The 27,999-nt window shown below is 31.1% G+C and overlaps 2 protein-coding genes across 8 annotated transcripts; both read left to right on the plus strand.

Moving 5' to 3' along the window:
- The first annotated feature begins 7,377 nt into the window (after window positions 1–7,377).
- On the plus strand, window positions 7,378–13,255 carry LOC106763170 (RNA pseudouridine synthase 3, mitochondrial). Of its 3 annotated transcripts, none has more exons than XM_014647379.2 (10): window positions 7,378–7,670; window positions 8,750–9,079; window positions 10,398–10,469; window positions 10,637–10,795; window positions 10,923–10,970; window positions 11,053–11,133; window positions 11,835–11,951; window positions 12,082–12,183; window positions 12,293–12,451; window positions 12,663–13,255. In XM_014647379.2, exons 1-10 carry the CDS (start codon window positions 7,629–7,631, stop codon window positions 13,035–13,037), a joined length of 1,485 nt encoding a protein of 494 aa, XP_014502865.1. In that variant the 5' UTR covers window positions 7,378–7,628; the 3' UTR covers window positions 13,038–13,255. The 3 variants fall into 3 exon arrangements, with proteins under 3 accessions (XP_014502865.1, XP_022638230.1, XP_022638231.1); XM_022782509.1 differs by having other exon boundaries at window positions 7,380–8,128; XM_022782510.1 differs by having other exon boundaries at window positions 7,380–7,896.
- A 568-nt stretch (window positions 13,256–13,823) lies between these two features.
- LOC106765206 lies at window positions 13,824–19,534 on the plus strand. 5 transcript variants are annotated; one of them, XM_014649741.2, is made up of 8 exons: window positions 13,825–14,026; window positions 14,557–14,938; window positions 15,545–15,879; window positions 15,968–16,124; window positions 16,354–16,706; window positions 16,893–17,070; window positions 17,232–17,768; window positions 18,111–19,533. In XM_014649741.2, exons 2-8 carry the CDS (start codon window positions 14,855–14,857, stop codon window positions 19,224–19,226), a joined length of 2,760 nt encoding a protein of 919 aa, XP_014505227.1. In that variant the 5' UTR covers window positions 13,825–14,026; window positions 14,557–14,854; the 3' UTR covers window positions 19,227–19,533. The 5 variants fall into 5 exon arrangements, with proteins under 5 accessions (XP_022638234.1, XP_014505227.1, XP_014505228.1 ...); XM_014649742.2 differs by having other exon boundaries at window positions 14,748–14,938; XM_022782512.1 differs by having other exon boundaries at window positions 14,775–14,938.
- The last annotated feature ends 8,465 nt before the right edge of the window (window positions 19,535–27,999 follow it).

Genomic DNA, 27,999 nt, shown 5'->3' on the forward strand with positions numbered 1-27,999 from the left:
CTGAATGTTCGCAACAAGGAAGTGAGAGCTTCTAACACGCAAATTGACAATCTGGCTATGGTGACTATGGAAGAAGGAACAAAAAGTCTTCGGTCTCCTTTCTGATGAGCTGTAATGAAGATAAAGCAAGGTTGGATTTACTAGAAGAAAAAAAAAAGAAATAATATGTAGCATCTCTTATTTGATTAGGTCTGGGAGTGATGGATACTGACACATGGTAGTTTATGATTTTGCAGATTATAAGTGTTAAGATAAGTATTTTCTAATGATAATTTTGCACGGGCAATGGTTAATATTAATGCAAGGTGTGTGGTGATATACATACATTGGTTAACATTTATGCATGTTATGTGTTAATTATTTATGAGCATTGACTAATATTCATGTAGGGTGAGTGGTGATTACACACAACTATTGGTTAGCATTGACTTAGGGTATATGGTGTTTATACACAAACATTGACTAATATTGATATACATGGTATGTGATGATTATACACAAACATTGGTTAGCTTTGATGTAGTGTGTATGGTAATTGTGCATGAGTGTTGGCTAATATTGATGCAAGGTGTGTGATGATTATACATGGGGCATTGGTTAGCATTGATGCATATGTGCAATGAAAGGTGATTGTTGGGATGATTTAATTCCTACTGAATATATTATTTTATGGTAGAAAATGATTGTTGCAATTAAGAATGACAAAAAAATTTGTACCCGCGGTTACCCACGGGTAAAATCCGCTACGGGTATTTAGTGCACGTAGGTAGCAGGTATTTTAAAACCCGCTTGTTAACGGGTTGGGTTCGGGTATCACCCTAACCGTGCCCGCGGGTACCCACTACCCGTTTGAGAACTGAAGTTACAATTGTACCCTACTGAGGTTTCTTACTTTCAAATTATGTTCATATACTCCCTGCCTCTACCGTCAAGTTCTTCAAACCTTTACTTGCGAAATCCTGAATGTTGACCTTTCTCTTCTTTGAAAGCTGAAATCCAAAAACAAAACTAATCCTTTTCTCTTCTCTTCTCTGATTTTGCATTCTTATACATTCTTTCTTTCACTGTTTTATTTTTATACATTGTGTTTCTTTCTCATTGTTGTTGCTGGTTATATTCTTATGTTGCTCTCTTCTCTAGTGTTGTTTCTTGTCTTCTACATAAGTGCTTTTGTTATGCAAAAATCAGTGATAAATGAAAGTTCCAGCTGAAGTAGCGAAGAGGAACTAGATCGAGCTAAAATAGCTACGACAACTCTTTATTTGGTGTGCTAGTTGAGACGCAATGAGTATTGGTGCATTGTTTTGTCTACGCATGTTGTGTCTGGGGGTAGGCTCAATTGCTTTGTTGATAGAATGGTGCTGCAATTACTTTGGTCTGGTTATCTTGTGCATTTAATCTAAAGCAGCCCGTGTGTTTGTGTTATTGACTTAATGAAGAGTATTTTAACAAAAGTCAGTAAGCTTGTTTGAAGCGGTAGGAATACAGAGGGACTGTCAACTGTATAAAACTTGAAATATAGGATTGTAAGGGGAAAATTGAATTAGAACTCATATTCTTAAAGTAAAAGTCGTGTTCTTTCTTTAACACGAGGTTTAGTCAAATATTCGAGTTTAAGGATTAAAGCAAATTGGACTTTCCAATTTCATAGCTCTACAATGAGATGTTTTTCTAACATAAGTTTGTCCTTGTTTGGTATAATTAAAAATACATAGCTGAGGTTGAAAAATATAACTTTTATCTGATGATATTACAGGAGTTGTTCAAGAGGGAAGGTGAATCCACTGCATAATCTGTTTTACTCGGTGGATCATTGTAAAAGTGATGTACATTCAATCATTTGTTAATACTAGTAAGCTATGGTTCCTGATCTAGGTGTTTGTACAAGATAATTGTTGTACTTAGATAGTTTTCTTAGTAACCTTGGAGTTATCCTTAAAGGTTGGCGTAATGCTCAAAGGCCATTTTTTAAATGCGTTAAACTGCATAATTATGTCCAAAAATGTAGATGTAGATTGTAATTAATGTATACTGAATTCTTTCTGAGGTTTATTGGCTACTGTAGCAACCACATTTTTGTTCTTTTATTTATTTATTTATTAATTTAGTGATTTACAAAGAATGTGACAAAATCTAAAGTAGAACTTTGTTTGCAGAATGTGGAATTGCTGTTAAAAGCCTTTGAACTTGAATCATCCAGTACTCTCCAAGACTATTCTAAACAAGTTTGCAACAAGTAGGAATACTTCAAGTGAGTTCTTTGCACTGGCTACAATAGTAAGATTTATTGGCCTTTCTACATGATTACATTATTTACTGTCAAAACAACTCAAACAATTCCAATGAAAGCATGATTTACATTATTTCGTGCCAAATCAACTGGAAAGTTGAACTTGTGAACACATCAAAGCATTCTATAGAACTACAATTTTAGTGAAAACATAATTACATTTAGTGTCAAAACAACAACCTAAACTATCAGATATTACAAACAACAACAAAAACATAGATATCATACTACAAGTAGTATACCATATTATATATTTAAAAGGCATGATCCTGAATATTATTATTTCCTTGTGTCATTGTTGTAGACTAGCTACATATTGAGTCTTCAAACTAGAGATGATAACCCACGATTTACTTCATTTATGGAAGGTTCAGGTATTGTGACACAAACCTGTAATCAGACACCATTACAAAATTGATATTTAGAAATCATTGAAAATAATATTAGTTGTCAGTTAAGAGATAAACACTATTTCTTTTTCTACCACAACCACAAGTATAAGTAAATTGCACTTTGATAAAGTTTAGATAATCTTCAACACATCAACTGTCATTTATACATCCATGGAACTGATGTAAGTTTTGCTTTTCAGGTTATAATATTGCAATCTAGAAGTATTATACTTTACAAAAAGTAGGGACCCATATATATATATATATATATATATATATATATATATATATATATATATATATATATATATATATATATGTATGTATGTATGTATATGAATAAAAGGGTCGATTTGTTTTGGTTTTAAAATTTATTTTCTAAAATAACTTTTCGTCTAACATTTATTAAATTTCGAAATTAATGACTTCCAGAAAAGATATTTAGATAAAAATAGATAAAGGGAAGCCCGTGAGTTTATATAGAAATGCTATATAATATATTGTATGTTTATATAGATAGTCTTTTGTTAATGGAGAACATATTTTATTACTTGTGCCTTGTTATAGAGTAAAATAAGTTACGAAACTGAGTAACTTATGTTGATCAATTGTTTTTAGGATGTCTACCCAAGATACATTTTTTCCTATAGAAGATGGCCAACAAGGACCATTTATAGAACCCAATGTAGGAGATTCAAATCAAAATGATGTTCCTGTAGATTCAAATCGAACTGAAAGTTCAACTTCTATTGTTAACTCAAGAAGATTATTGCAAATGTTTGGAACCACTTTAAGAAACAAAAGGTAGATGGGAAATGGAGAGCGATGTGCAATTATTGTTCCAAAAGTCTTCTAGGTGAGGCAAAGGAAGGTACGTCACATTTGAGAAACCATTTCATGAGTTGTAAGCTTCGAACAAAACATGACATCCGACAATCATTTTTAAAAACTCATATAGAAGGTGGTGAAACCGTAGTTGTTGGCAATTATGTGTTTAATCAACAAATAGCTAGATATGCACTCCGTAAGATGATAATTCTACACTAGTATCCAATGCCAATGGTTGATCACATAGGCTTTAAAGAATTTTGTGCTGTTGTACAACCTCTATGTAAAGTGGTTTCTCGAAACACCTTAAAAAAAGGATATTATGAAGGATTAAAATGCCAAAAAAGAGAAATTGAAATTATTGTTGTCAAAGATTCAAAGTCGAGATGCAATTACAACTAATATGTGGATTGCTAGTAATCAAAATAGAGGCTACATGACTATAACAACTCACTTTATTGATGATTTATGGAGGCTACAAAGTCGACTTGTGATGTAATAACACTATACTATGATCTATTTTAAGTGTAATTTTTATATTAACATTGTTCTTCTTCACTAAATTAATAAAATATGACTTTCAATTTTAGGTTTGTGTATGTGCCTACTCTTCATACTAGTCAAGTTCTTGCTGAATTATTGGTTGAATGTTTAATGGATTGGAATCTAGATATAAAAGTTTCTACTTTGACAATTGATAATTGCACTACCAATGATGCTATGATTAATTGCATTTTAGACAAGATTTCACATAGGTCACATATTTTGGGTGGCCAATTGTTTCACATGCGATGTTGTGCAGATATATTGAATTTGATTGTGAAGGATGGTTTGTCCATAATTGCTAATGTCATTGAAAAGGTCAGAGAAAGTGCTAATTTTTGGACAACTACAACTAAAAGAGAAGAGAAATTTATAGAGACATATGCTTAATTGAATATTCCATTCAGAAGAAAATTAGTCGTTGATTACAAAACTAGGTGGAATTCTACATTTTTAATGCTTCAAGTAGCCATACAATATAAAGATGTATTTGATCGTTTCTCACAACGAAAGAGTCAATATAAAGTTTTGCCAAGCGCACTTGATTAGCAAATGACAAATGAAATTTGCCAAAAGTTGGAAATATTTTATGATGTGACACTCTTGTTTTCTGGTACCTCTTATCCAAGTGCCAACATTTTCTTTCCAAAGGTATGTGAAATTAAGTTGGCTTTGATGGAATGACTTAGCTCTCCCAATTCTATTATTCACCAAATGGTCGCATATATGGTTTTAAAGTTTAACAAGTATTGGAGTGTGATCAGTTGAGTAATGGCTATAGGTATTGTCTTAGATCCCAGGTACAAAATTGATTTGTTGGATTATTTTTTCCTTAGATATATGGCAATGAATCTGATTGTGAAATTGAAAAGGTGAAGATTCTTTTTAAGGACTTGGTAAGAAAGTATGAAATGTACATGAAAAGTAAGAAGTCACTTTCTTCATGTCAAAATCCAAACATAAATGTAGGCTAAATTGTTGATGGAAGAGAGATTTTGCAAAACATTAGATTGCAAAGAAAAATGAACCATCAAATTATAAGTTAGAACTTGGTTTTTACTTGGAAGAACCGACACTGCCAAATTTAGATGAAGAATTTGACGTTTTAATTTATGGAAGACTAATGGATTAAAATATCCAGTCTTACAAATGATTGCAAGAGACTTTCTAGCCATTCCTATCTCAACAGTTGCTTTTGAGTCTTCTTTTAGTACCGGTGGTCGATTTCTTACTCCACATTGGAGTATATTACATCCAGACACTTCAGAGGTATTAATTTGTGTTCAAGATTGGCTATGGAGTGACATACAAGGTAATTAAATGAACAATTCAAATTACATATTTATATTCATTCAAATGATTGGCTATGACAAATGAATTTATTTTTCTTTTTCAGGTTCTTCAAAATTGAAAGTGGATAACATGAAGCTTAATACAATATTAGAGGAGATAATTGATGATGATGTTAGTAGTTTTGTTTATAATATTTTAATCTAACTTTATTAATAGTGTCACTTTGTCATTGATTTATGATTTTATTTGTATTTATTTGTTTCAGGAATTAAGTGGTCAAAATGAAGATGTACAAGAACAAACATAAATCTTGTAGTGTTATTTTTAGAACAATTATTTGAATTTAAGTTTTAATTTGTACTAATTTGAATTATTTTTACTATTGATTTGTATTAATTTGAATTTAAGTTTTAACTTTTATTTACTTATCCATTGATTTTACTTGATATATGTTTTAAATATTATTTGCATTTTTTGTTTTGCAATTTAATTTGTTTTTTTTTCATTTAAAAACTTATAATTTTTTTTTTAAATATTCGCTGGTTGAAAACGGATATCCAACGGGTACCCGCGAGTTGAAAAAAATTCGCGGGTCTTTTTAAGACAGGTATCCAGTGAGTAACGGGATGAGTATCAAGTACAATTTTATCCAACGGGTCGGGTTGCGGGTAGGTACTATCTGTACCCGACCCGACCTGTTGCCATCCCTAGTTGCAATGAAGATGTATTTATTTTAATCATGGTGGAAATTCTTAAGTTGATGAAAATAATACATTTTAAAAAATCCTACATTACTTACAATAAATAAAAAAGTGAATGTTGGTGACTATATAATAGACTTAAGATCCATGATCAGTGGTAGAGCTTCGTTGATAAATATGGGTCTGGCGAGTTGACCCGCAATTTAATATACTAGGCAGGTAAGGCTAAAACAAGTTGAAATTTTTTACCTTTTTCTTAGCGGACAAGTAGATCGTCTTGTTAGACCTAATGTATTTTGACACTCCTACTATCCACCATGTTTCTTATCCCAAGTCATAAACATTTTAACTTTGTATTTCACTTTTTTATAGACATTTTTTATATTATTGTAATATAATATTGCGAGATTTAAATTTATTTTTGATTTAGAGAATGAATATAATCAGAGTCAAAATTTAATATGTTATAAAAATTTATGGATAATGTTATTTTTTAACTATTATTATACAATTGTCCTAGTTTTTTTTTTCTCCTAATTTTAGAATTTTCATATTATATTATTGTGTTGACTGTTTTTATTTTATTTTACTATTAATTAAATTATTATTGGAATTTTTTATGATTTTCTCCATAATAAAAAATCATCTATATCGTGATTCGACTACATGACATAAAAAAATACACTTTTTAATAAATTAAAGTTAATAATAAAAAACCGTGTCCACAAATATGTTTTAATATCGTTTACATTTCAGTAGAATAGATATTTCTTATAAATGTATAATATTTTTCAAGTTGTGATAGCCATGATATTTTTTACAATTGATTGAATTCTTTTTAATTGGCTATGTATCTATTAATATTATTCGAAATGTTTATATAATGTATTATGGCCATGAACAAATTTTAAATTTAATTTTAATAGAATTTTTCCACAGACTTTAATATTTAATATACTATATTAAAGATTTAATAAGTGTCACACAATATTTTGTTGAAGGAAAGAAAAATTAATTTTTTTTAATGTTTATCGTGGATTTCTCCCAAACACCACAAATTAAAATTTTATTATATGAACCGTCCTCAATGAAAGTATGTCTAACTAAAAGTTTAAAGAATTTATATTTTCACACCCCTTAAAAAATTTGTAATAAATATAATTAAAAAATATTTCCGATAAACAACATTTTCTGAAAATTAATCAAACATATAAGAATTTTCTCAACTTAAAATTACTAGAAATAAAAAATTTATCTTATATTAAAAGTACTGTAAAAGAATACATATTTTACCAAATAAAAAGTTTTAAGATTTGAAGAGCATGTTTTTATTTTTCTTTCAAAATCAGTCAGAAAAAACAAGCCCGGGAGTTCTCTTCTCCCACTGTCATCTCTCACACAAAACACTGCGAGTTCCCTTTTCTCACTGTCGTGAATTCTCTTTTCCCGGCAAAGCTCTCGTCGTCGGCGGCGAAACCCTTGTCGCAGTCATTGAATCCAAGCTCCTGGCGCTGGCGAAACCGTATTGTGGCCGACGAAGCCCTATTGTCGTCCCCAACAAAGGCTCAGACGAACCTCCCAATGAAACCCTATTATAAAGCCGCTCTGAAGCTTTCAGTTGAGGTAACCCATTCCTAATCCACTAAATATCGCCTCTTCATTGTTGTACAAACCACATAATGTCTCAAATTGAAGTTTATTTGGAATGTGGATTTGGGGCCATTGAAGTTGAGATAGTGATTGGGTGGGGTGGTTTTGTTTGGAAGAAGGGGTTGGATTCTTCACGACCAGGTCTATCTGAATCAGTTTGGCCATAAGCTGTTTATCGAGGCTGAGTAACATGAGATAAGTGAGTTTTCTGATGAAGCAGATTACTCTTCTTTTGGCAAAAATGATAGCAGTTGGACAAACTTAAAGAAGAGAAGGGACGAGGATGAGGAGGCAGAGGATAGAGATGACTTGTGCAATTTTATTTTGCAAAACAAGCTAATGGAAGAATGAATTTGTCTGAAGAATGCCATTTCAGAAATCTCTTCACAATTATTTTTTCTTTTAAGTAACTTATCAATGCCTCACACTGGGTAGGACAAATTTGGTGATTTCAGAAAGGATAATGATACTTTTGACGACTTTTTTTTTGATAATATTTAACATCATCGTGTTATTCTCTTATTTGGTCCATGATGGTGTTTAGGATTATTATTATTCTCTTATTCCATGACGGTGTTTATGATGATTATTATTATTGGTTGTAGAGAAATTTTGGACGACTGGGTTTAACCAACTACCAAGCATGTTTTTTTTCACAAGCTGAGCTTTCTTGTTGATGTTGGGTGAAGGTTTATCCAGGCATCGTGTAAATTTTAGTTTGTTAAGGCAATCTTACGCTTCGCAACTTTGATTGTTTAGTACTAAACCTTTAAGTCACATGACATGCACGATGAAAAGCTAATTTTTGGTAACTACTAATAAATGAAAAGAGAGTGAGAACACGATCCTTAAACAACATTAACGAGCTTTCTCATTTGTTAAACATTTGTACTGCCTTTTTTTCAATTTTTCTGGTTCAACTTTGACCTTTTTACTGATTGTACCTGCGAATGTGATTACTCTTGGAACATTCTATCTTGAATAAAGAAATAAAGGCCCAACAGCCTATCTTTTTCTACTAATGAACTAGTGTTTTCCTTTGTTGGCTACAGATGTTGAATCATGTGAGTAATAATAGTAATAGCTGCACATTGCTGTTGTTCGTAGTGAGGCACTACTCTAGAATTCAACCCCCAAGGCCTGTTTCTGTTAAACCAGTAATCAGAGTATCTAACAATATTGCTCGTCTGGATGCTCCTAAAGAAGGTCCAAAACCCAGACAGCTGTTATCATTGCCTCCTTTTCCTGGTCACCCCTTGCCTGCCAAGAGCTCAAATAGTGGTCCTGGACAACGTGATTATGTTACTGCCGTCAATTGGATTAAGTATTACTTCAAGGGGACATGGGGTTCAGTCATTGAATCCCATTTCAGAGAGGGTCTTGTAAGTGTCTAGTACTTTATTGTATTTAGACTTTATTTTAGCTGCCGCAGTGTTGTTAAATAGGTGCCATAATTCTATCGCATAGTGAAATTTCTTGACTCCAAATTGCAACTCTTATTGCGTTGACTATCATTGTTATAGTTGCAGCATGCGTCCTGCTTTGTCTTGTCATGTTTGATAATTCTTGTGCCAATGGAACTTGAGTTAATGCAATGCCAATTTTTATTTGCAGACGGCTATCTTTATATACACATAGAATTGATATATCATATATTTCAACTGTTATGTGACTTCCGCTATATGATATAGCTTATTATTGGACTTCCTCTATTTTCTGCAACCCAGAATTGATAACACTAATGTGATGCCTAATCAATTATATTTGTCATTGCCTTAAATTGGTTGTACAATCTTTATTGGGACTTTTTTCTGGAAGAATTGGTGAGAGGTTGAGTCTCCATATCCTTGAGGGAACATAGAAGTTACATCATACGGTAAAAAATACCATTAAGAGCAAAGTCTGTAAGGGTTAGCTTGTGGTAACATTGTAGGTTCAATTCTTTATACAGACACCTACCCACCCGTCTTCCAAAAACAGAACTTGGTGCTTTCACCTTCAATAAAAGAAGAAAAAAAAGTAAGAATAAATAATAGAACCAGTGCTCAATAAGCTACCCAAGATTATAACTTAGAAGTTAAAAATTAGAAAAAATCTTGTGCCAGTCAAACTCTGAGATAAAAGTTGGTCTGCTACTTGAGACAGTTCTGAAGATAAGAATCTAAAAGAGAGAAGTTCTCCACTTCTCACTAGCACATAAGGCTTTTGCATATAATGACTTTTCTTTCCAAAGTACAAGTGTTTAAAAAATAGTCTAAGGAATTGCTTGTATAGGAGGCTTGAGGGAAGAAAAGGAGGCCAAATACTCCTCCTCTTATACATGTAACCAAATGCAAGGTTACTAAGAAGTCTTATCTTGTTTCCTTGCAAACTTCATACCCAAACAAAGGGTTTATTTCGTGATAACTATTGCCTATTTTCTTTAAAAGTTTCCTAACTTTGTAGAGCTCTTACTTTTGCCTCCCTCTCTTTATCATCATCCATAGTTTGAAGTAATTCCTTCCTATTTATGATGACATCAGCTATTACACTTGAAGGGATATTCTTGTAAAACTCTATTTACTTTGCAAATTGAAACAGCTAACAAGATATTAGAATCTACAGTTCTGTATTAAATATTATTCAGTTCATGTTTAATGGTCAGATATAAAATAATAGATAAGTGTACTTACAGCCTTGGTTGCTAATTTCATATTCTAGGTGCAAATGGAGGGCCTAGTTGCTGCTGACTCTTATACTCGGAAAGAAACTCTGATGAAATCCATGCGAAAGGTATTCATGTCTATATCTATCCTGTTAATTCACTGTTTTCTATGAAAAAACCACTTTGGGTAATTTCCCCTTTGTCTCTGTATCAGTTTTTCAACAACAGATTTTAGTCAATTGCCTTAGAATTGTTTTAGGTTTAATAATACTACAACTGTACAGCTTAAATGCAGATTAGACCTAATGAAGTGATGGAACATGGTGCCAGAGTTCACGTTCCTGTATCAATTGCTGAGACTAGGATTTCCAAAAGATATGATGCCATTCCTTGTGGAACACTATATCCAAATGCTGACGAAATTAAGTATCTGCAAAGGCTTGTGATTTACAAGGTATACCCTTTCGTTCAATATCAAATTTATTTTATTTCTTACAGTCTTTTGTTGCTATTCTTATTATTCAATTCCATTAAAATAAATTTTATTTATTGCGAAATGCAATCAAATGTATTACTTTCAGGACTCAGCTATTATTGTGCTTAATAAACCTCCAAAGTTGCCGGTTAAGGTTCAAATTTCTATTCTTTCACATTTACAGTAATTCACTGAGTTTATTATGTGATTTTAATTTCTTGTTTATACTTTGTTAGGGGAGTTTACCAGTTCACAATAGCATGGACGCATTGGCAGCTGCTGCACTGTCCTATGATTATGACGAGGGCCCTAAACTAGTAAACTACTCTAACTCTTATTCATCATTACAGTGAAACGATTTGGAATATATTTCTTCATCTAACAAATGGATGTTTATTCATTTAGATATGTTGCCCTTCCAGTTTTACAAAAATATTAGCAGAAGAAGATCTGTGGCCACTCTGCTGCACTGTCTATTGAGTTTTGAATATTTTTTCTCCTCGTGTCCTTTTCCTAACGATTATTACATTTGTTGTTGTTTGAATTTTTTCTTACAGTCCTATGTTCAAGATGTCAAGTCCTTGATGTGATTAGGTGTATTGGAGATTGTACACTGACTAAAGATGTGGCTAAATTGTAGTATATATATATATATATACCTTACCTTACCAAATTGGTTTTATAATATTAAGTTAGGCTTAAAGTCCATTTTCTAAGAAATATTATAGTTTAGTTTGTTTGAAACTAGAAAAGACTTAAAAGTACATAGATATTGATGACACTAAATGTAAGTATTTCATTCACCAATGTAAAGCTTTTAAAATTTCAAGATTTTTGCTTAATGTTTCTTAACTAACCTGAATTCCTGATTATTTTCTTCATAATATGTCAAATGGTGTAGATAAATTTTCTGCTCTTCTACTCTATTAATATGTTTTAAACTGTGAAGTTGTTCGTTACAAATGGTTTTTTCATATTAAAGATACAAGATAACATAATTTTTTACTGGCCTTTTCAGGTTCACCGTCTTGACAGAGAGACCAGTGGCATCCTTTTACTGGGGAGAACTAAAGATAGTGCATCTCATCTCCAATGGTTGTTCACTAACATTAACAATGCCAAATCTTCTTGTAAGGTGCCTTACATACAATAAATAACAAATTCCTATTTTCTCTACGTTTTGTTTAATTAGTGAATTTTTGAAAACACTTTGAACAACTGATTGATATTTTCATTTGAATTTTAACATTAATTGGCTATTTTAGGCTTGGAATGATGCGTGTGAAGCTACGTATCAGAGGTATTGGGCATTGGTCATAGGGACTCCCAAGGAGAAGGAAGGCGTAATTCATGCTCCTCTTTCTAAGGTTTATGATCTCTTTCATTTTTATTCTCTTCTCTATATGCATTCAGTGATAACATATTTTAAGTGGCTGCTACCTTCTAGTGTGTTGATTGCAAGCCTTCTTATTCCAGGTGCTTCTAAATGATGGGAAGACTGAGAGGATAATACTAGCTCACCATTCAAGTGTAGAACCACGCCAAGAGGCTGTAACTGAGTATCGGGTGCTTGGTCCAAAGATAAATGGATGCTCGTGGGTGGAGCTACGTCCTCTTACTTACAGGAAACATCAGGTATATTGGTATCAATTTCTATTCTCTCTCTCTCTCTCTCTCTCTCTCTCTCTCTCTCTGTTTACTGCATCATGAATTCTGTATTGTTCCAATGTGGTAAGTTTAAGATATCAGTTAACTTTTGAAATAATTCCCTGTTTTAATATATTTCTGTCTTGCCAAGTAATATTTTAGCGAGAGAGTTCATGTGATTTCTGTTCCCATTTTCCAGTTGCGCGTCCATTGTGCTGAAGCACTTGGCACACCAATAGTGGGTGACTACAAGTATGGTTGGTTTGTGCACAGCCGATGGAAACAAATGCCGCGAATCGATATCGAGCCAACAACTGGAAAACCATACAAGTTGCGTAGGCCAGAAGGCCTTGATGTTCAGAAGGGAAGTGTTTTATCGAAGGTTCCTTTATTGCATCTTCACTGCAGAGAACTTGTGCTCCCCAACATAGCTAAGTTTCTACAAGTTTTGAACAATAGTTCAGAAGAACTACACAGTTCACTCAGTCAGCAGCCTGATGTTCTTCGATTTGTGGCAACAATGCCATCCCATATGAGAATTAGTTGGAATCTTATGTCATCGTATTTAGTCTGAACTTAATTGCATGATGCAATTTGTTAATTAACTTAAGGGAAAATAAATGGTGTTCACTAGTATTTAATAGTTTAGGCAAATGTATACTTTGCTGTTCAAAATTTCTGATGTTACTATATCATAGGTTGAAGTCCAAGTAAATTGAAGTAACATGCTGAAACTTCTTTGATTTGTTAAAGTTCTCTTTTTGATGAGTTGAATATATCTGCTTCAGTGTACTAATGTTTTTAATTTGTTCATATTCTGGAGACTTTTATTATTGGTCACCAGATCATATCAAGATATGTACTGTCTAAAATTTGCTACCATAGTATACTTTGAAATACACAAAAAAAAAATGTTTTTTGCATAAAGGTTGACTTCACAACAATAAGCTTTAGTTGTATATTCCGATAATGAACTTTGTGGAATTGAACAATGAAAATGCATTTATGACAAATGAAGAAATATGCATTTTTATTTTTATTTTTATATCTCGATAAAAACATTATTAAAATATATAATGACAATGTGTATTGATGTATCAATAAGATCTTTTTTTATATTTACTTATAAATATTTAAAGTCACGACCTTAAGAAAAAAAAAACATTTTTATTATGTATGTTAAAAATTACCACTGGAGTGCAATTCTATTGTGTAATTAATACGAGTTAATTTACAGTTATACAAGGTGATTTACATTTTTACATTAAGAGAAAAATTGCTGAGTGATTATTTTATGCTTAACTGTCTCATTCAATCCTTTGAATCTGAAATCTTAAACTTTATGTCTTCACTTAAAATTTGAAAAACACTGTTGGAGGGCTCATACTTCTCACTTAAGTTAACTTGTCTTCGGTCCACTCTGTCTGGTCCTCCAAAATCAGAATCTCCCGAAACCATGAAACGCAGCGTTTCTCACAGCACCACCACCTCTTAATCGCACGAACCGCTCTTTTTCTTGTTGGACCGAACCGGAGACACACAAACAACTTCAATTTGATTTAGGTAACACCCACTCACTGCGTCATATCATATTCCACAATTTTCCTATTAAAAAAATTCATATTCCATCATTTATTATTTTATTTCAATTGCATGATTCCAAATATTCACACATTTGCGAGCTATTACTGCAAACTTATAATATAAATAATAAGCCTTGTAAACATGGTTTTACTTGTAAGATTAAGAGCAACGTGACTGAAAGGTTTAGTACGAGGATATAAACATAGGGTTTAGGATTTTGGTTTCGTTGGAATTTAAATGTTGCAAGGTGCTGTAGAGACTGTATTACAGTAGCAGTAGTGTTGTTGTGTCTTGTTGGATATTTGCAATTCAATTCAAGTTTGTATGTTCATATATATATACGTAGTAAATTGGGTCCATTGTGTTATAAGTACGGATTGAAAAGCCAATTCCACCTAACACTGCAAAATCTTGTAATCTAAGACTCATCCAATTGGATCAGATTTTTAATATTCCATTAAGGAACCAAAGAATTCATCCTTAACTTCCTATCCTTCATCCTTACTTAGGCTTCCATTCCAATTCAAGCATCACTAATCTGCAAGATAAAGCAAAAAGCACTAGTGAGGCACGAGAGAAGAGGCAGAATAAAAGGAAATTCAAGAAAGCTACTTTTAATTTTTTTAATTTTTTAGGTATTTGATTTATTTGAAAGGGTCTGTTAATGTTGATTGACTTTTAAATTCATTTGATCCCAAAGGGTTTGGTTGGATAATAATATATCCAGATGAAGGATCAAGTTTTCTGGTTGGCCCCAGTGTTATCCGTAGCCTTCACTCACAAATTTGCTGAGCAAGTGGGTATATAATGAAGAGGTTCTCTGCGTGCTGCTTCACAAGCAGAATCTCTGAGTTTCACTCTCACAGGAAGCATAACCAATCTCAATCTCAGGTATCCTACCACTGAGGGTAGTTTCTTTCTGTGTCAAAGCTTAAAATCTTTCAGATTGTCTTTTTTAATGATTCTAGTTTCTTTAATTATGAATTGCTCATGCCTCTGGCATTTCTGCTTTAGCACCCCTTGATTAGTTAGCCTATTCCTTTTACCAATGAAAGTTGTCCTGCATTAACCACATTGCCTAATTTGGTAGCTTCACAAGGGGTGGAGTTTGAGATCATGCCTCTCAGATGTCCGTTACAAGCTCCATTGCCGAATTTAGCTTCTTCTTGTGTTGGATTCAATCAATGTGTAAAACTATACAAACTATAACTATTAGATACTTGTAAGTTGCAAGCTTACAAGGACTATTGTTGCAACCAATTAAATACAACCTAGTATAAGAAAGTGGAAGTATATGAAACATTCTTAAGTTTTCCTATGGCAAAATAGAACAAATATAATTAGCCAGCAGATAAAACAATATATACAGTTCAAAAGTTATGGAAGGTCACATTTTGGACTTAGGAGAGTTCTTCCCAATATGCTAAACACATAACCTGTATAAATCATGCAGAGTTCTTTCTTGGTTGTTTTCTCTGATATTCTTTTCTTTGACAGATCATGGCAGGAAACATGTCTGATTCAAGTGGGAGCAAGGGTGCAAATATTTTACTTAATCATGACTTTTCTAGAGGGCTGAACTCTTGGCATCTCAATTCCTGCACTGGCCATGTAATTTCAGCGTTGGGTGCTAATTGTGCTGTTATCACTGACAGAAAGGAATGCTGGCAAGGCCTTGAGCAAGACATCACAGACAGAATTTCCACTGGTTACACTTACACAGTTTTGGCTTGTGTGGGAGTATCCAGTGTTTCTCAGGGATCTAGTGATGTTCTAGCTACTTTGAAACTAGAATATCACGATTCAGCTACTAGTTACTTGTTCATTGGAAGGTATGAAGTTTTGTGATTCCATTGTATCTTCTTCCTTGTTTTGAAGAAATTCTGGAAAACGCCCTTACATTACCATGATTTTCTGCAGAACTTCTGTTAATAAGGATAGCTGGGAGAAGTTGGAAGGGACGTTCTCGTTGTCAACTATGCCTGATCGGGTTGTATTTTACTTGGAAGGACCTGCTCCAGGAGTTGATCTGCTCATACGATCAGTAGAAATAAATTGTTCAACTCCGAATAATAATGTAGGTTATGAAGTTATGTATTCATGGAAATGTTATTTCTCTGTGCAATTCTACATACTGACATAGTCTAATATTCTGATAAATATCAAGCTCATGCTTGTGCATTGGTTATTACTTCTTCTGTGGTCAGATTGAAATTGCAATAAATATTTGTTAGTGTAATTATAAGTCTTGTCGAATCTGTATGTTTTCAACTTACTAAGTGTACCTTTTTCCTCTTATTTTAAAGACCACAGGCACAACATGTGTTTCAGCGGGAGATGAGAACATCATCATCAACCCGCAATTTGACGATGGTCTGAATAACTGGTCTGGAAGAGGCTGCAAGATTGTGTTGCATGATTCCATGAATGATGGGAAAATTGTTCCCAAATCTGGGAAATTCTTTGCATCTGCAACAGAACGCACACAGAACTGGAATGGAATTCAGCAAGATATCACTGGACGCGTGCAGCGCAAACTGGCCTATGAGGTCACTGCTTTAGTTAGAATTTTTGGAAACAATGTCTCTACTGCCGATGTACGGGCTACTTTGTGGGTCCAAGCACCAGATCTTAAAGAACAGTATATAGGCATTGCAAAGTTAGTATCTGTCTTATTTTTCTATCACTGTACTAGAATCTGATGCATAGCATGGCTGTTTATTATTCTTGAATCTTGATAAACAAAACAGAAAGAAATTTGTAGTCTGTTTTAGTGATATAATAACATTAGCATGCTACTTTAACATTTCTTCCGCTTGCTGAACAAAGTTGGTGTGTTCTGAAGTTTGCAGGCAACAGATAAGGATTGGGTTACTCTGCAGGGAAAATTCCTTCTAAATGGTTCTCCATCAAAAGTGGTCCTTTACTTAGAGGGCCCCCCTCCAGGCACTGACATTCTTCTCAATAATTTGGTCTTAAAGCACGCAGCTAAAATACCTCCTTCAACCCCACCAGATGTAAAGGTTGTACGTTTGCAGCATTCTTATTCTGTAAATTACTTTGATAACATTAATGCTAGTGTTTTCTGAACATTTGTTTTGCACAAACATTGCTTTGCTTATATACTTTGGTTGTGCTTTCAATTCTATGTTACAAGCACCTAAAAGTTGATTTTGTTTTGCAGAATGTTACTTTTGGGGTTAATATAATTCAAAACAGCAATCTAGCTGATGGTACCGATGGATGGTTTCCCCTTGGCAATTGCACTTTAAGTGTTAAAAGTGGTTCACCACATATAATTCCACCAATGGCAAGAGATTCTCTTGGTCCTCATGAACTCTTAAGTGGGCGGTACATCCTAGTAACTAATCGAACACAAACATGGATGGGTCCTGCCCAGATCATCACTGATAAAGTGAAACTCTTTTTGACTTATCAAGTATCTGCTTGGGTCCGGATTGGCTCAGGATCATCAGGGCCACAGAATGTGAATGTTGCTCTTGGTGTTGACAACCAGTGGGTCAATGGAGGACAAACTGAGGTTTCTGATGACACGTGGCATGAAATAGGAGGGTCCTTCAGAATTGAAAAACAGCCATCAAAGGTTATGGTTTATGTCCAAGGTCCTGCTTCTGGTGTGGACTTAATGGTGGCTGGACTTCAAATTTTTCCTGTGGATAGACATGCAAGATTTAGATATTTAAAGATCCAAACAGATAAGGTGAGAATAGCTTCAGAAACAGTACCTGCATATAGATTAGCAAATTTACCATTAACCTGTCCGAAGGATTGATTGATGTATGATACCGAGACATGTTTACCTCCTTTTGTTTTACATATATCATGAACTGCTCAATCTCTAAAATCGGCTAAAGATTACAGAAAGGCATAATTTTAAATATGAACAAAACAAAATTTTCCATGCTGGAAATTAATGTTACATATATTTCAGACTGCAGTACATTATCATCACCTCAATTCTCCATTCTTCATTGCTAAGACAAGTGATGTTCTGCATTATTTTTGTATGCATTTTAATTTATACTGACTTGCTGCACTGCAGATACGCAAACGTGATGTTGTACTGAAATTCTCTGGGCTGGACTCTGGCAGCTACGCTAACACCTCAGTGCAAGTTAGACAAACACAGAATGATTTCCCAATTGGAACATGCATCAGTAGATCAAACATTGACAATGAAGACTTTGTTGACTTCATGGTGAAGCATTTTAACTGGGTTGTGTTTGGAAACGAGTTAAAGTGGTATTGGACAGAGCCACAACAAGGGAACTTCAATTACAAGGATGCTGATGATCTGTTAAGCCTGTGTCAGAAGCACAATATTCAAACTCGTGGTCATTGTATCTTCTGGGATGTGGAAGGAGTGGTTCAGCAGTGGATCAAATCACTGAACAAAAACGATTTGATGACGGCTGTCCAGAACCGCCTAAACGGGCTTCTGACTCGATACAAGGGCAAGTTTAGTCACTATGATGTCAACAATGAAATGCTGCATGGTTCATTCTTTCAAGATAGGCTAGGCAAGGATATAAGGGCTAACATGTTCAAAACTGCAAACCAGCTAGACCCTTCTGCTACACTCTTTGTGAATGATTATCATGTTGAGGATGGATGTGACACCAGATCATCTCCTGATAAGTACATCCATCATATTCTTGATTTGCAAGAGCAAGGTGCCCCAGTTGGAGGAATTGGAATTCAAGGCCACATAGATAGTCCAATAGGGCCTATTGTGAGTTCTTCCCTTGACAAGTTGGGTATTCTTGGTCTGCCTATATGGTTCACTGAGCTTGATGTGTCTTCCATCAATGAATATGTCAGAGCAGATGATCTTGAAGTTATGCTGCGTGAAGCCATGGCTCATCCTGCATTAGAAGGCATAATGCTGTGGGGTTTTTGGGAGCTGTTTATGAGTAGGGACAATGCACACTTGGTGAATGCAGAAGGTGACATCAATGAGGCAGGGAAAAGGTTTCTAGCTCTAAAACAGGAGTGGCTCTCTCACAGCCGTGGCCATGTTGATGAACAAGGCCAATACAACTTCAGAGGCTTTCATGGAACATACAATGTCCAAGTTGTAACCCCATCAAAGAAAATTTCTAAGACATTTGTTCTTGACAAAGGTGACACACCAATGGTGGTATCCATTGATTTATAACCATACTACGATGTTGCTGTCTTTTTTACATCCTTGGGTTGGATGAAGCACTATGTTGTTGGTTTATTGTTTTGGATTTGAGTTGTCTACAGTCTGCACAACTTCACAAAATCTCAAAAAAAAAAAAAATACTGTTTCATCATTTTATAAATATACTTGTAAGAACTGAAAAATAAATGAAAATGATACTGGTCTGAACTAATAAACAGCGTACAATCCTATCCCTGTGGCTCATTCTATTATTAGTTTCCTTTCATTTCAAACTTTTTACTTGTGATTTCGGGTTAGGGCATCTTCTTCTTGCACCTACATAATTTTAACCTACACCCCCACACACTTGAGTTCATAAATGTAATCCGGAAAGTTCCGGAATGTACACTCCTGAATACAAATTTGTATTTTTCCGAAATAAAAGTAAATATACATTCTTAATTGTAAAATCTTTTATATTTCAGATCTAGAATACAGAATTTGTATTCAGAATGCACGCTAGCGAGAACAAAAAGCAAAGACTAATAATCTCTTCTATCAACACGTCAGGGCAATGGGTGCCTAAGGAAAAAGAAAATGAAAAGAAAAAGATAAGGGTAAAAAAGTTATTTCACTCCTGCATGGGGGGGCACGCTGCAATATGTGGTGCTGCAGGAAGGAGCTGTCTCGATTTAGTCTATAATGGCCCAAGCCTATTTGACACCTATTCAAGGTTCTAATTCCTACACCCCATGATTTTTCTAACACCTCCATAGATTTTGGATTAGACTCTCTGGAATTTAAATGAGAGGTATCCCATGAAAATTGCGGGTGTAAAAAAGAAACAATCTAAATTCAAAATTTTCTAGTCCCCAGTCTTTAGTTAGTTATGACTGGTCGGCTATTTTCAAATATATAAAAAATTAAAAATAACAAAATAATTTAGTTTTGTATAATATATTAATAAAATGCTTTTGATAGTTGTAAAGTAAATATATATATATATATATATATATATATATATATATATATATATATATATTTTGTTATTTGTACCCTGATATATATTACAAATATGACGAAGTGTGCCAATTATAGAAATAAAATAAATTGTATAAGTTATAACTAGGATGTAAAAAAATCCACGTCCACGGATATCTGCGGATAAAATCCGTAATGGATAGTTGGTACTCATGGATATTTATTGTATGCGGGTTGTGGGGAGTGGATATTTTAAAACCCACTTATAAACGAATTGGGTGCAGGTATTATACTATCTGTATCCACGGATACTCGCTACCCACAAAAAATAAAAATAAAAATTTTATTTATGCTTTATTAAGTTAAATTTAATTAGAATTAACATCAATTTATATTTTGTAAGGTTAAATTTGTAACACCCCTAACTGGATGTCACTTGTGAAATAGAATAATACCATCCTTGCATAGTTTACTATAAAATCGATGTTTTCGGATATAAAAACTTTATTCCAATAATATTGCGGAAGCTAAAATCACAACTCATAAACACTGTTCTTACAAACGCAAAAATTCAAAACATAACCTTTACCCAAACATCAAGTTTGAAAAGAAAATTTAAATAACGAAATCAGTAAAATCCCATAAGAACTAATTTCTCCCTCCCTCTCATCAAACTACTGCACTCCAGCATCATCTGCAACTCCATCTGCTCTCGTACAAATACGATATTTGCAGGTGGAAACCACAACCACAAACTTGCATGAGTGAGCAACCAGAAATATCATCATAACTTATAACACAGTAAAACAACATTAAATATAAATCATAACAAGTCAAAACAACACATTTCTTCTCTCTCTTCACTTTTTACGTAAGGTACTCTCTCTTGGTTTTATTTCTACTCAACAAAGAATTAATCTCACTACATGAAAGATACCCTTCAAAACAAATGATACTATGCAAAACACATACAAAACATGATAAATCTAGTTCCTCCCCTTACGGCACAAAATAATTGAAATTAAATTTTAATTTATATTTAATTTAGTTTTTATTATATTTTTTGTAATTTTATTTAAATTTTGTTTTTAATAATTTATAAAAATATTTTTTTTAAATATTTGCGAGTATCTGCAGGTATCTACCGATATCTACAGGTTTTAAAATATTCGCAGATATTTTTTAAACGGATATCCGTGTGGGTAACAGGTGGATTTTTTTTGTCGCATCGGATTGCAGATAAACACTGTCTGTATCCGACCCGACCCGTTGCCATTTCTAGTTATAACAATAGATAAGTTCATCAAGAAACCAATATACATAAAATATTAACCTTAAAATTGAAATTAATAATAAATGTATTAAACTTATTTTTTATAATTTATGAATTATAAAATATAAATAATAAAATATACCTTGCATGACCAATCCCCTCCAAACTAATAAAATTGAGTCCAATTAAGTCTAACCAAAATAAGTTTTTTTTTTTTATGAAAATATTCACATTTTAACTCAACTTGTTCATGGAATTAATTAGATTAGTTTATCACGCTAGTCTTTCGACATAAATTTATTTTAATGCCCTAATAAATATTGTTATTAAAAGCAAGTTTACACTAGCATGCAACTTGAGTTAGGTAGGTTTGGATTATTATTAAGGGAGCATGATAGTTGGACTACATTGATTTCTACTCCCATTTGACAAATATTATTATTTTATTGTGAATTTTTGCTTACATTTATTTTTATTTTGTCAAATATAATATTTGATCATTAAAAGGAATTATGAGAAAATATTAGTGTCAAGTATAATTTTTTAAAAATTTCAGATTATATTATATTTGTGCCTAGCACCTCTATTAATAACACAAGTAGAGCGAACCCCTAAACCAACTTCGTGAAATGGCTTATATAAAAGGAACATTACTAGAAGAGTGGCCTAAAACTTAAGTACTTTTTACTTTAAAACACAATCAAACTTAGATTTTGATCTTTTTATCCTTTTGATAACTAAAATATTAAATGTGTAATTAAATTTTTAGAGACTAAAATCACTAAAAAGCATTCTTGTTATTATGAATTTATGTATTCGTCTTTCTACTTTAGAAATACTATAATTAATTAGTTATAAATGTGTTTCGCCAAACATAATGAATGTCAATAAGTTTTTTTTTACATAATCTTTAAAATAATTTATTTTTAATTTGTATATCAACCACCTCTAGCTTATAAAAAAACACATTTTATTTTTCCTTCTTATTTTTTTGAGGAATTTATTTAAATTAACTTTTCTCTGTTTTTTAAGAAAATTTATACATTACTATGCATAGAAAATATTTAGGCCGATAAATTTTTCATTTTTATCATTCTTACTCTTATTTATTGGTGTTAGTGTCTAGAGTCAGTCTAATGTTTGGTAAAAGAAATAATGTAATATATATATATATATATATATATATATATATATATTTATTAATTAGATATTATTTTTTCAAACTTTTTTTTCTCATATGTTTTTTTAAACCTAGTGTAACGCTTTACGAAAGAAAATTATCATATTAGTTATCAGAATTATAAACATATTCGAGATTTAAAGGTTCTTATAAGAATATACAACATAAAAATAATAATAATGAATTATCATTTGAAAGTATGTATGCTTTCACTCTCACTAATTTGTTTCTGTATTAAAATATGATTATTGCAGCAATATACACACAGGCATGCAAAGGTGAATCAACATGAATCAATATAAAATAAAGCATATTAGTATATAAGTATCCATCATTATACACATATAATTGTGTTTATATCAAGATTACATTATATTTAAATATAATATTTTCTATTTATATCATAATTACATTATATTTAATAGTATTTTCTATTGTGCTTACAAGTAATAAGATTTTAACAGTAAGTAAAAAAGTTTTACAAATGTAACACATGATGACATATTGTGAAACTTAGGAAAGTTTTTGTTGGAATTATGCAATATAAAAATAATCTCTTTACCCTGAAACATACTTCAAATAAAAATATAAAGTTAAATAAAATTATTGGTCTATGTCCACAAATATTCAAAATATCATTATTTAATATACAATTTTTCTAGCAAAATCTACAAATCTTCACATAATTTTATTGAACAAAATTTAAACTCTTTACGTACAATTTTTTGTAGACAAAACTATAAATCCTTTCAATAACACAACTATGAATGACAATAAAACTGGATGACGATGAGTTTCATTATCTCATACGCATCACGAAAGAAAAAAATTATCTTTGTTCCCATACCCAAAAAATATTATATTCCATCTCCGTCGCATAACGAGTATACACTCATACTTATGCTCGTACTCGCTTTTGTACTATTTTAATACTAACTAATTAATTTTTATAAAAACTAAAAATCATGATAATGGAAACATGATATTATCAAATATTCAATATGAATGATGTATTTGTTTTAGATATAAAATATTTAGAAAAAATTTATAATTATATACATTTCAAATTAGAGTATCAAATAAAATTTTCTCATATTCCAAATATTTATTAAGTTTGCAAACATCAATGAAACAAAATTTATATAATAAAAAATATGTTTAAAAAATTATAAAATAAAACACCCAACTTTAAAAATATTTTAAATATCTCTTTACTTCATTTTTCTAAATTCTAATTAAATCTTGTTCTGATGCACATATAAAAGTTATAATATACCATATAAACAAAATCACACAATAAGCAAAGATTAAACTAATAACAATTGAAATTTAACATAGATTTTTCTTCTTTTAAATTTCAATATATAATGAATGGTGATAAACAAGATTCATGACAATAATATTAAGTTATTATATTATAATAAATAAAAGGTCTTTATACAATTACAATGATAAAATTACACTTATGAAATTAGGCAAAAAAATATAATTATATAAAAATATTAAAAAGAGTAAAAAGGATTAAATGTGCGTTTTAAAAACAATTTTATACATAATTGCAAAAAAAAAAACAAATGTATAATTAAGAATATAATAAGATGAAAAGTACCTTAAATCTAAGAAAAACTTTTCAGATATAAAAAATCAAAGAGAATAAAAAAATAAGTTTTATATATTAGGCTTAATTAGTTATTTAGTCTTCTAATGTGTTGGTTTGGCTCAACTTGATTATTTCCGTTAGGTTGACATTAATATTGTGTTCACACATATCAGGTGTCAATTATTGAAATTTTTATTATTTTTAATTTATTTTTATTTTAAAAAATATATAAACTATCACGTGTCAAGTCATGATCATTTCATGTTACATGATAGTGATAATATCATGTGTTAGTGTTATTGTCATAAGATAGTAGCTGTTTTTAATTTAATCTCTATTTAAAATTTTAATTCAATTTAGTCCTTCTATCTTTTAAAACGATCCAATTTTGTTCTCTCTAATTTCATACTAAATTATAGTAAAAAAACAGAAGAATTGTAAAACTAAAAACTAAGATATATATATATATATATTCTTTAGGTTACGTAATATATTATAACTACTTTAATAATTTAAACGAAACGAGATGAGTACTAGGATGGATATGAGAATGAGAATGAGGTAGGTATGTGCATCCCCATCCCCGTCCCCATATCCAATTGAAAAAATTGGATATTACCTATATCTATACCTAGTCAATGTAGGGATTTTTCGTCAAAACCATGACGAATTCGAATAATGCCCATGGAAGATGGGTTTATTTGTTATCCATACACATAACTACCTAAGTCTCATATACACCCAAATGGCTTATTGAGTTGTGGTAATCTCTCTTAAATCAACCATTTATTTTTATAATAACTTTTTTCTACTCTCTTCTTTATATTATTACTCGATGTAGAACTTTGGTGAATATTCATTTAAGAATCAACATTAGTTGAATTATATTCTCATTGTCAAGATGATACAAGGCATCAACGACCAAGCCACATGTATACTTGTTACCAGGTCAGATGTAAGTCTTTCTCAATTGCTCACTAATTAAAGTCGTCTCCATGTGAGTAGACAACAATAAAGCTATGGTAACTACTTGAGTATCCTTACCACTCATTAAGGGTCATATTAACCACCTAGTTAAAGCCACTCATCTAAGGTCAAGCCTTAGATACACATATATGAGCATATATATATATATATATATATATATATATATATATATATATATATATATATATATATATATATATATNATATATATATATATATATATATATATATATATATATATATATATATATATATATATATAACAAAACATCATCACACTGTCAACAAAATCACTTAAGTGAATTTTTTTCTCTTGAGCAACTTCTTAAACAAAAATAAATACCTATTGCGCTTTAGCGACACACTTGCCGTGTAAGCAAAATGATTCCTAGGAGCAACATCCTCTAGAGTTTCCCTTGCTCCAACAACCACCTCATTGCTTAAGAATCAATAATTTGAGTATTACAACCAACACTCTAGTAACACCACTTTGTTTGGATTAATTCAACAAGTTTCTAAGAACTCTTTCACCACCTAAGGACACTTTGCGTCATTTAGTGCGTGAGTGTTCATGACATCATCACACAATACATGTTATACATGTGTGCATCGCATTTACACTGCATTTAAACATTCAAAACAATGCTTAAGTCACAAATCATATTGCTTGAGTGCTTGTCCAATGCTTAAACAATGTGCTTATAGAGAAAAAAATCCTCTCAGTCTCTCTTACTCAAGATACAAACCATCACTTGAGCAATTCCCAATGTTTTTTGATCAACCAACACATCACTTGAATGATATAAGATGATTAATCTAATTAATGCACATCATTTGGACCTTGCTTACACGTCACTCAAATAATATTTGACTCGAGAACAACCTCGATCCATATTTCTCAATATTTTACTCATCACCAACATCTCACAATTTTCTTTTCTTTTCAGCATCACATACAAGTTTGATTTTATACATACAACAATATACTTCCAAACTTATCAATTCACAACTTTATCATTTATTTTATATTTTATCTATAATTCATATATCCAAATTAACCAGCACTTTATACAAAATCTTTTCATAATCCAACAACATAAATAATCTTCCAAAAGATCAACCCCATATTGACATCTCCTCTTAAACATCCACCAAAAAAGAGGATGAAAAAAATTAAAACACTACCAAATATACTTACCCGAAATTAGATTCAATCAATACAAAATATTCTAAACTTTTTTAGCTATTCAAGATTTCAGTATGGTAGAAAATCCATGATGAATTGTATTTTATTGAAAAGAGAATGCACATAAAGAAATAATTTGGTAACTAAAAATTTTAGAATAAAAAAGAAATGAATCTAACTTCTATTTATAAACTTTATTTCTTATTTACTTTAAAATTTATTATTAAAATATTCTTACGGCATTTTTTGTTTTAACATAGACCAAAGAGAAAGAAAGAATGGGAAAAATAGTAGAAAGTGAGGTTGTTTGAATTTGAAAAGGGTGAGTGAAACTAAATAGAAAAATTATAGATGGTTTGATTGATGTAATAGAATAAATTTAATAGTATATTAATATATTTAGAAAATAATTTAATACAAAAAGTAATTTTTTGAAAATTAAATTAATATAAAAATAAATTTTAAATTAAAATAAAATATTATTATAAATTTTTAATATATAAAAGGTTATATTTTAAATATTACATAAAATAAATCATTTAAAAATTAAATTTATTTCAAATTAGAAAGTTTCAGTATAGAAATAATAAAGAATTAAAATGAGTTAAACAATTTGTAATTATAGGCGAAATAAAATAAAATAAATCTTAAATATTTTCTCATTGGAATTTGAATTAAGTTAACTTTTCTTGCAATATTTTTTCAGAAAAAGCTAAAAATATTATTTGTGGTAGTCTCCAATTTTAACTATCTTTTACTGAATAAATAAAATCAAAATCATATTGGATTTTTCACCACCAAAAGGAAATTTAATTACAATTTTATCACCATTATTTTAGAAAAAAAATATGACTAAAAATAACATTTATATAATTCTTGTGATTTTAAAATTCATTATCTTTTTGAAGTCAAAATTCATAATTCCTATGAAGAATAATTTTGAGTTTAAAGCTCCCTCAAAATTTCTATTTTTCCACAAAGATAATGGAAAGAAGGACAAGACCTTCTTTCAAAGGTTTGCAAGAATAAGAAAAGTAAAAATATCCATTAGAATTTAAGAGGACAAGAACGAAGCATTATAATTGTTGAATCTGTGAGACTATTGAAGTGGTTGATGTTAAAAGGAACATGGAATGATATTCGATGTTTCCAATGATTCTTAGGACGATTGATTGATTTCATCACTCATTCATTCAATTCCATCGTACGTCCTTTTTTTTATGCTTTATTTCGATAATTTGATAAAAGAAAAGAAAAATAATAAGTGACATGATTTGGATTAGACATAAAAAAACTAAAATAAATTAAATAAAATGATTTTCTTGTTATTAAAATTTATTTATTATTATTTGTAATATCATTTATAATATTCCAAAACGGACATGATATTAATAAAATATTTTATAAGTTATCAAAGTCATAATATTAAAACTACAATAAATGTGAATAAATAAAATATTTATAACTTGGCTATAGATATTATGATCAAATAATATTCTATAAATAAATTAGTTACTATGTCAATGAATATAGAAATTGGACATTTTTTAAAACTTTTTCTAAAATCTTCCGTTTTCTAAAAATAAATTAGTTACT

This window comes from Vigna radiata, chromosome 6 (assembly GCF_000741045.1).
Source record: "Vigna radiata var. radiata cultivar VC1973A chromosome 6, Vradiata_ver6, whole genome shotgun sequence".
NCBI classification, from domain to species: domain Eukaryota; kingdom Viridiplantae; phylum Streptophyta; class Magnoliopsida; order Fabales; family Fabaceae; genus Vigna; species Vigna radiata.